Source organism: Penaeus monodon, chromosome 9 (assembly GCF_015228065.2).
Source record: "Penaeus monodon isolate SGIC_2016 chromosome 9, NSTDA_Pmon_1, whole genome shotgun sequence".
NCBI lineage: Eukaryota > Metazoa > Arthropoda > Malacostraca > Decapoda > Penaeidae > Penaeus > Penaeus monodon.
In genome coordinates this window covers 46,888,210-46,898,209 of record NC_051394.1, presented here as the reverse complement: position 1 = coordinate 46,898,209, position 10,000 = coordinate 46,888,210, and the positions used below count along the sequence as shown (strand labels likewise).

Below are 10,000 nucleotides of genomic sequence, written 5' to 3'. Positions count from 1 at the left end.
GTGTGTGTGTGTGTGCGTGCGTGCGTGTGGTATGTTGTTTTGTGTGTGTGTGTCGTGTGTGTGGTGTGTGTGTGTGTGTATGTGTGTGTGTGTGTGTGTGCGTGTGTGTGTATGTGTGTGTGTATGTGTGTGTGTGCGTGTGTGTGTGTGTGTGTGTGTATGTGTGTGTGTGTGTGCGTGCGTGTGCGTGTGTGTATGTGTGTGTGTATGTGTGTATGTGTGTGTGTGTGTTAATCCGAATTTCGTTTTCACATTTTCACTGAATCGAAACCTTTCCATCTAATATTCCATTTCTGATTTTGTTTTCTTGTTTTTTCTCTTCCTCTAAACTTTTTCTTTCTCTCTTGTTCTTTCTTTCTTATTCTGACTCGTATTTTCTGTATTTTTTTTGTTCTTTGAGCTTGTTTCCATTTTTAGTTTTAGTTTGTGTTATCTCCTTTGTTCGCTTTCATCTTCTTCCTCTCTTTCCATCCATCTCTTTCTTTCTTTCTTTCTGTCTTTCTCTCTCTTTCGTTCGCCCTATCTTTCTCTCTCTCTCGCTCTCTCTCTCTCTCTCTCTCTCTCTCTCTCTCTCTCTCTCCCCTCTCTCTCTCTCTCTCTCTCTCTCTCTCTCTCTCTCTCTCTCTCTCTCTCTCTCTCTCTCTCTCTCTCTCTCTCTCTCTCCTCTCTCTCTCTCTCTCTCTCTCTCTCTCTCTCTCTCTCTCTCTCTCTCTCTCTCTCTCTCTCTCTCTCTCTCTCTCTCTCTCTCTCTCTCTCTTTCTCTCTCTCTCTCTCTTCATTCTCTCTCTCTCTCTCTCTCTCTCTCTCTCTCTCTCTCTCTCTCTCTCTCTCTCTCCCTCTCTCTCTCTCTATCTCTCTCTCAAATAGTAGAAGCAACCATTAATAATGATGTCGATAATAATAACATCAATGATAATAACAGTAATAACAACCACAATAATGATTACGTCCTTTTCATTCTCTCTTAGTGGACATTTACTTCCCTTCCCTCCTTCCTCCTCCTTCTCCCCTCCTCCCTTCTCCCTCCTCCCTCCTCCCTCCTCCCCACCTCCCATCGCTTCCTCCTTCCCCTCCCCCCCCCCTTGTATTCCTACCTGACCGCATCCGCAACCGCAGCTTGTCATGGTGCGGTCTTTCCTAATTACCGCATGTCCGACCGCCGTTTCCCCTGGGGAGGAAAAGGGGGGGAGGGGGAGGATTAGGAGTGGGAGGGAGGGGGAGAGGAAAAGGGAGGGAAGGAGGAGGGGTGGGAGGGAGGGAAGAAGGGAGGAGGGGTGGGAGGGAGGGAGGGAAGGGGAGGAGGAGGAATGGGAGGAGGAAGGGAGTGGGAGGGGGAGGGAGTGGGAGGGGGAGGGAGGGCTGGAGGGGGGATAGCGAAGGGGAGGAGGTAGAGGAAGGGAGGGAGTGGGGGAGAGGGGGATGAGGGAGGAGGAGGAGGAAAAGAGAGGAGGTGGTGGTGGAGGGGAGGGGAAGAAGGAGGAGGAGAAGGAAGAAGAGGTTAGAAATGAAGGAAGAATTGGTGAGGAGAGAGAAATGTGGAAAGAGAAAGAAGGAAAAAAATAGAGGTAAAAGAAGTTAAGCGAAAGAGGAGAATAAGAAAAGAAAGGATGAAAGCGAAGAAGAAGGAAGAGGGAAAAAAGGGGAAGAGAAGGAAGGAAAAGGAGAAACGTAAGATGAAAGCGAAGAAGAAGAAGGAAAAGGAAAAGAAGGGAAGAGAAGGAAGAAAAAGGAGAAACGCAAGATGAAAGACGGGGGAAACGTAGAGCAAGAGAATAAATTGCTAACTGGCAACCCCAACCAGGGCAATGCAATAGTGGTTTATCTTTTTTCTTGTTTTCCTTTGTTATTATTGTTATTTTTCTCTATTCGATTGGGATGTTAATTCAGCGCGTTTCTGAATCAGTCAAGTGTTTATATGTATTTTGTTATTTTATTTATTATTATTATTATTATTATTAGTAGTAGTAGTAGTAGTAGTATTGTTTTTGTTATCATCATCATAATCATTATTATTATTATTATTATCAATGATATTGATATTATTATTATTATCATTATCATTATTGTTATTATTATTGGTGTTGTTATTATCATTATTATTACCACTACTACTACTACTATTACTATTAACATCATTATTATCATCATCATCTTATTATTATTATTATTATTATTATTATTATTATTATTATTATTATTATTAATCATAATAATCGTTATCAGTATTGTTATTCTTTTACTAATATTATTACTATTACTATCATCATCATTGTTACTATTACTATAACTACAACTACAACTGTTACCTTTGCTATTATTTTAAATTGCAATATTTATATTTAATTCCCGAGAATATTGTTTAGGCTCGTGGATCGGGCAGGTGTGAAATACCGCTGGGTTACTCATTTTCATTTTAATTACTTTTTACGTAATGCTGTTTTAGCTTTTTTTTCACGCGGTTTACGTCTTGGTGTAGACCTACGTTAGGTATCGTCTAGTCGAGGATTTTATTATTTTGTTATTGTTCTTTTTCTTACCTTTTTTTTAAGTAAAAGAAAGAGATTCATATAACCCGCGGTCTTTTAGTCCACCCTCCCTTCTTTTTTAAGGAAAACAGCGCGTAGAATGTTCCCGCTAATTAAAATAAGCAACGATCTGTAAACTCGTATTTAATTCCTATTTTACGGTTTTTAGTTACACAAATGAACTGAAATAATTCTTAACTCTCTCCTTTTTTTTTAACGACAACAAGAAAAAAGAGGTTGTGATTCGCACTCCTCAATTCATAAAACAAAACCCGAGGTCGGGAATCGAAAGGTTAAAAAGAAGAAGGAAATAATGAAAAAAAAAGCCAATTTAGAAGCGGGAGGGAAATAAGTTGTAATTGGCGACGTTATAATGACTTAACTCGTATAATCTCCTTACTAGTTAAGTCATATAACAAGGTTATACGTCAACTGTGTTAGGTCCTGGAAAAGAGATGGGGGGGGGGGGTTGAGGAGGCAACTGGGGGGATACGCTTTTTTTTTTTTTTTTTTCTTCTTCTTCTTCTTCTTCTTCTTCTTCTTCTTCCGGTAAGAGTAAATATAACTTTATAATCTTGATTTTTTGTTTGCTTGATAGTGGGTGTTTGGTTTTTATTTAATATATATATATATTTTTTTTTTTTTTTTCTTTTTGCTCTTTTCTTTTTCTTCCTTTTCTTTTTCTGTTCCATCGCCCTCCCTTTAACTTTTTCTTCCTCCTCCTTTCTTTCCTTTGTCCTTCGATCTCACATTCTTCACAGCCTTCATCATCCCTTCTAAAATGGCAAATAAACAACTTTTTTTTTTTACGGCGCTAATGAAATGAAAAAGAAAGAAAAAAAAATATTCACAAAATAGGCTCTTCATCGTATCAAATTTCGAAACTTTTCCCTCGTTATTTTGTTATGCGTTTTCTTTCCCTCGCCTCAGTCTTTCTCCTTCTTTCTCTTCTTTTTATCTTCCTCTTCCTCCTACTCTTTCCTTCTTCTCTTTTTCCTGCTCCTTCCCTTCTCCCTTTCACCCTCCTTCTTCCTCCTTTCTTCACTTTCCTCCTCTTCCTCTTTTTCTTTTCTTTTTTTTCATCCTCCTTCTGTCCTCTTTCTCCTCCTTCCCTCCTCCGTTCAATTATTCCCTTTTCCTCCTCTTCTCCTCCTTTCATCTCCTTCTTTCCTTTACCCAGCATCTTTTCTTCCTTTTCCTTCTCCTTCCTCCTCCTTCGTTCATCCTTTTCCTTCTTCCTCCTCCTCCTTTCCTCTCTCCAACCTCCTCCTCCTCCTCCTCCTCCTCCTCCCTTCACCTCCCCCTCTCCCTCCTTCTCCTCTTTTCTCCTTTTCTCCTTCTCCTTCTTCTTCCTTCATTTCTTCCTTCACCCAATCCCCGCTTTCCTCATCTGCCACGTTTGTCACGCGACACCGATCACCTTTTGGAGGAAGGAAGCTATTTTAAGTAACGGAATAATCTCCATTTCCACTCTATTTGAGCTCTTGGAAGCTAAAATTGTTTTTCTTTTTCGTTTTTTTTTTTTCGTCCTCTTTTTTTCTATTCTTACACATTTTTTTTTTTCTTTCTTTCTTTTGTTCTTTCTTTTGCTCTCTTTAGAAAAAGAGAAGGGGAGAAAAGTCAGAGACTAGATGGCGCTTTGTGTTTTGTTTTCGTGTGTGCTAATAGTATTGGCTGTTAGTACTTTTACTAGTATTACTAGTATTACTACTATATCATCGATATCATCATATGTCATGTGTATGTGTGCATATGTGTGCATGTGTGTTTTTGTATTTATGTATCCCTCTATCTCTTTATATATATATATATATAATATATATATATATATATATATATATATATATATATATACATATATATATATACACACATGTACTATGTGCACTTATGTACGTATGTATGAATGTATGGAGATAAAGAGAAGATTGATACGTGTGCGTATATACGTGTCTGTTTTGGTGTATGCTTCCGGATCTGTGTGTGAAAGTACGTGTGAGTGTGAGTGTAGGTGAGTGTGTGTGTGTGTGAGTGAGTGTGTGTGTGCGTGGTGCGTGTGTGTGTGTGTGTGTGTGTGTGTGTGTGTGTGTGTGTGTGTGTGTGTGGAGAGAGAGTGTGTGAGTGAGTGAATGTGTGTGCGTTTGTGTGTCCTCGTGCATCCGTATACCTACGTGCAAATGCATATATCCGGATTCAGTCCCCAGCCTAGAAAACAGCGACCCGAAACACAAAACAGAGGAGGAAACTCGCCTTAGCCACGCCCCCTTGTACGACGCCAGTAACCTTAGACTCGCGTATTTGCCACCCACTCAGGACGCCCATTGTGGTCTACCAACAACACGAGAGTGAGGGGGAGGAAAAAAACAACAGCTTTAGTTCCCGTCGATTAGAGGTTTCCACAATAGATCACCGTGGCCTTTACGGATAATAAGATGCACTTGCAATTGGCACTTTGAGGAACACGTGGGAAAAAAAAGACGAATAATTTGCTAGACTCGAATATTTTGCCTTTGGATTTTATTTTTAAACTTGGGGCTCTTGGACAGAGGCTATGATTGCATGCTATTTTATGTTATTTTTTCCATGTTTTTCCGTCTCTTTTTTTTATATTCGTCTTGGTTACTTTTAGGGGAGGATTCCTTGTTTTGTGTTCGATTTGCTTGCTTGATGATACGCTATGGTGAGTGATGATAATGTCTTCGTTTTGTAGTATTTGGGTTAGCTTAGCACCAGGGGGGGGGGGGGTTAAAGGTAATAATATGAGGATGATTATCGTGTCTTTTTGTGTGAATTTAGGTGTGTCTGCTTATTTTTAGGTTATTGATATACGCACATGGACAGGCGCACATGCAAACAAATAAACAAATACGCACGCACATATATAGAGAGAGATTTACGTAGATATAGATAGACAGACATATACATGCAGTGTACACACAAACTCCCTCACATATATAATGTGCGAATATGTTTGATTAATAGATGTGTGTGTGATAAATAAATATATATATATATATATATATATATATATATATATATATATATATATATATATATATAATGATTGTAGAACATTGTGAGAGAATATATAAACAAAGAACTCCACGAAATGACCTTCGGAAATGTTAAAAATGCATCCTCAGGTTCAGTCGACATTTTCATTTTCTAATCATCATTAACATTAATAGTTGTAGTTTTTTTTCGATTGTAAACGTCTTGGCTGAAGTTTAAATAACAAGTTTAGGTCGAATAATTTTTATAATGTTTTGAAAGGCAGCGTGAAGACAAGAATTCGACGTCCATATGAGACTCATGAATAAAATAGGATTTTTGTAAAATCTTTTCACACGATTATAGTCAAAATTCCACTGGCGCTCAGCTGTTCCCCCCCTCCCCTCCCCTCCTTTTCTAATTTACCCTTTTTCTCTTTTATTATCTCTTCTCCCTTTCCTTTTCTTTTCTCTCTCTCTCTCTGTATCCCTTTGTGTGTCTTTCTTTGATTGTTTGTCTGTCTGTTTGTCTATCTCTTTCTTTCTCTCTCTCTCTCTTTCTCTCTCTCTCTCTCTCTCTCTCTCTCTCTCTCTCTCTCTCTCTCTCTCTCTCTCTCTCTCTCTCTCTCTCTCTCTCTCTCTCTCTCTCTCTCTCTCTCTCTCTCGCTAGTGCAATTTTCATTTGTAATGTAATCTTATTCTTGTGATTTTTATTAGTTTTTTTTTACTTATTTATAAATATATTATTTATATATTTTTTTTCTTTTTTGATCCAAGCGAGATGGGTTTATGTATATATATACAAAAGTGTGTGAAGAAAAAAGAGAAAGGATTTGCTTTAGAAGACAAAGCGTGAATCACAGTGCAGTTTAAAATAAACTTTCTTTTTAATCGACTTTGTGGCAAAGTCAGGAAATGGTAAATGCATATTTTTTTCCCTTTCTTTCTTTCTTTCTTTCTTTCTTTTTCAGGGAGGTGTTGTGAAAGGAATTCTCTTTTTCTTTGTTTCTTTTTTTTTATCTTTTCTTTCTCTTCTTTCTGTCTCCTCTTTGGATTTCTTTTTGTCTCTCTGTTCCTCCTTCTGTGTCTTCTGTCTCTCTCTTTTCCTGTCTCCCTTTCCTCTCTTTCTTTATCTCTTTCTCTTTCTCTCTACTCACCCCTCCTTCCCTTATTCCCCATGTTCTTCCTCTTTCCTTATTTACCCGTTTCTCTCTCCTTCCATCCTTCCTTCACTTCCCTTTCCTCTCTGTCCCTCACTACCCTTCCTCTCTCTCCTCCTTCTCTTCCTCTCGCCATTTCTCCTTCCCTCTCTCTTTTCCTTTCCTCCCTCTTCTCTTCCTCTTCCGTCTCTCCTCCTTCTCCTCTCTTCTTTTCCCATGTTCCTCCTTCCACCCTCTCTCTCCTCTGTCCTTCTCTCCCTCCCTCCCTCCCTCCGTATATCTCCTCCATTCCCCTTCCTTTCGCCCCTCCCTTTCTTTCTTCCCTCTTCTCCCTTCCTTTCTTCTTCTTTCTTCCCTCTCCTCCCTTCCCTTCCTTTCCCCTTCACCCTCTCCTCCTTTCCCTTCCTTTCCCCTCCTCCCTCTCCTCCCTTCCCTTCCTTCCCCTCCCTTCCCTTCCTTTCCCCTCCTCCTTCCCCCTCCCTTCCCTTCCTTTCCCCTCCTCCTCTCTCCCCTCCCTTCCCTTCCTTTCCCCTCCTCCTTCCCCCTCCCTTCCCTTCCTTTCCCCTCCTCCCTTCCCCTCCCTTCAACCTTCCAGTCCACCTCATGCTAAACCGTGGACGACACATTAATCGGATAAGCCAGACTATTATTGAAAGTTGAGAAAAAAAAATTGTTGCCAGGTAAAAAGATAAAAGATAAAAAAAAATGTCCAACACAATCTAGTGACAACGTTGGTGGGGGGAAAGAGAGAGAAAGAAAGAAAAGAAAAAAAAAGATAATGTATACTGGTATCTAAACTGCGTGAGGATCGGGTGTTTCAGTGGCTTGTCTGGCTTAAGCTGTGGGTTCGTGCTTGCTTCCACGTCAAGTTGAGAGTGAGAGAGAGAGAGAGAGGGGGAGAGGGAGAAGGGTTAGAGAGAGAGAGAGAGAGAGAGAGAGAGGTGTAGAAGAGTTAAACAGAGAGAGAAAGAGAGAGAGAGAGGAGGGGTAGAGGGGTTAAAGAGAGATTAACGAGGGAGGAAGAGAAAAGGGGAGTTGATAATAAGAGTGAAATTAATTTAGATAAAGAGAGATAGAGGGGATGGAAGAAAAGGAAGGACAAAATTTGAGATAGTCAGATACATATATACATTAAAAAAAGAAAGGAAGAAAAGACACTGAAAGAAACGACCATAAAAGAAAGGCGAAGGAGAATCAGTATAAGCCACATGAAAAAGGAAAAGTTCCGCACGGCTAACACCTAAAACCCTCCTGCGTGTGGGAAGAAGGACGCAGGATATGTGTGGTTTGCGAGAGGATTTCCTGGACTCGGGTGTCCCTCCTGCGAACGGGTGACAGATAGCGTCCCGTCGGCGTGTACTGTCGCTCCTCCTGCAGGCGAGGCGCTCCAAGGTCACGTCGGTTTTCCTCTTTTTTTTTTTTCCTTGAGTCATGTTCGGGAGTGACGCTGATTTCCCATTTTCTGTGGAGGTTTCTCGTTTTCTTTTTGAAGAGGAGCGCTGGTTTCCCATTTTCTGTGGAGATTTCTCGTTTTTTTTTTTTTTTTTTTTTTTTTTTTTGGGGGGGGGCGTTACGTTTTCTTTACTTTATTTCAAGTTACGCGTTTTTCTTTTTATTTCTGTCTGTTGAGGTGTTGGAGCAGATTTTATTTTGATATCCTGTGTTCTTGTTTTTGTTTAATGAACCAAAGATTAATTACGAATGTCCTCCCTCTCCCTGCAGATGTGGTGGGCGGTCTGCACATCACCAAAGTGGGCGTGTCGACGCCCCTTGCCGTGGGCGAGAGCGGCTGGCTGGAGTGCGAGTGGGCGGACGACGGCGACAAGCATCTATGCCCTCAAGTGGTACCTCGGCCTCGACGAGTTCTACCGGTGGACGCCCGCGGAGGACCCGCCCGTGAAGACATTCAAGATCCGCGGCGAGCCCCTGCGGGTGGACGCGTCCGCCTCGCACAAGGGCCGCGTCCGCATCCAGGCCGTGACGCTGGCGGCCGCCGGCGTGTTCCGCTGCGAGGTGTCCGCGGAGGCGCCGTCCTTCCACACCGAGTCGCACGTCACCTACATGACCGTCGTCGGTGAGTCGCGTCGCCCCCTTTGTGCGCCTCCTTTTTCGCTGTCAGTAGCCTTGTTGTTGTTATAAATTTATTAATACTTTTGCTGCTAATACGAATACTGCTACTACTGTTGTTATTGTTGTTGTTATTATTATTATTATTATTATTATTATTATTATTATTATCATCGTTATTATTATTATTATTATTATTATTATCATCGTTATTATTATTTTATTATTATTATTATTATTATTATTATTATTATTATAAGTTCTGGTAGTAATAGTAGTAGTAACATCATGATTATCACTAGTATTCGTAGTGTTTGTATTATTCAGTAACTGCAACTGAACGAGAGAAAAGTGTCTCGGCATCAGGACATCCCGTTTTCTTTAAGTTTTAGAGGGCAGACATTTTTTCTTCTTTTTTTTATTTCACGTACATTTCTAACAAAACAGAGCGTAGAGTAGTATAGCATTAGTGCTGTAATTGTTTTAATCTGTCAGAATCTAATTTCATTTTAAGGGTAACGATATTCTGCATAAAAAATATACAGTTTATATTTAGTACACACCCCTCTTAGGAGATTACATTAGAATTGCAGAAAACCACATTAAAGACCGTTCCATTTTGGCAGTGCATGCAATCACATTCTCTCTCTCTCTCTCTCTCTCTCTCTCTCTCTCTCTCTCTCTCTCTCTCTCTCTCTCTCTCTCTCTCCTTCTGTCTCTCCCTCCTTTCCTCTCTCCCTCCCTCCTCCCTCTCCCTCTCCCCATCACATACTAAACTAAAGCACAGCTGATCACTCTAACCCTAGCTAACCATTCACACCCCTCACCTCTCTTCCATCCTTCCACCCTATCCTCACTACCCTTATATCCTATCTCTTATCTCCCTTATCCTCCCGTATCCCCAGACCTTCCTGACGAGAAACCGAGGATCAGCGTCCCACAGGATACGTATCAACTGGAGGAGGACGTGGCTTTGAACTGTTCCTCGCCCCGTTCACAGCCTCCTGCAGAGCTCACTTTCTACGTCAATGGAGAACAGGTAAAGATAATGATAGATGATAATAGATGATAATAGATGATAAATGGTAACGATATTCTGATATATTATTAATATTATATATTATTCTGATATATATTCGATATAATGATAGATGATAACAGATGATGATAGATGATAATAGATAATGATAGATGACAATAGATGATAGATAATTATATATCATAATTTATTAATTGATGAGGTAACAGATTTCGATAA

At 40.4% G+C, this 10,000-nt stretch overlaps 1 protein-coding gene across 1 annotated transcript in view; it reads left to right on the top strand.

The window, feature by feature from the left end:
• The window catches only part of LOC119577206, an 85,854-nt gene that overhangs the window by 72,263 nt on the left and 3,591 nt on the right, over nucleotides 1-10,000 (top strand). Inside the window, exons 2-3 of the mRNA XM_037924937.1 lie at nucleotides 8,398-8,749; nucleotides 9,648-9,781. Of these exons, the coding sequence (XP_037780865.1) occupies nucleotides 8,398-8,749; nucleotides 9,648-9,781 (486 nt within the window). The remainder of the gene's footprint in view (nucleotides 1-8,397; nucleotides 8,750-9,647; nucleotides 9,782-10,000) is intronic.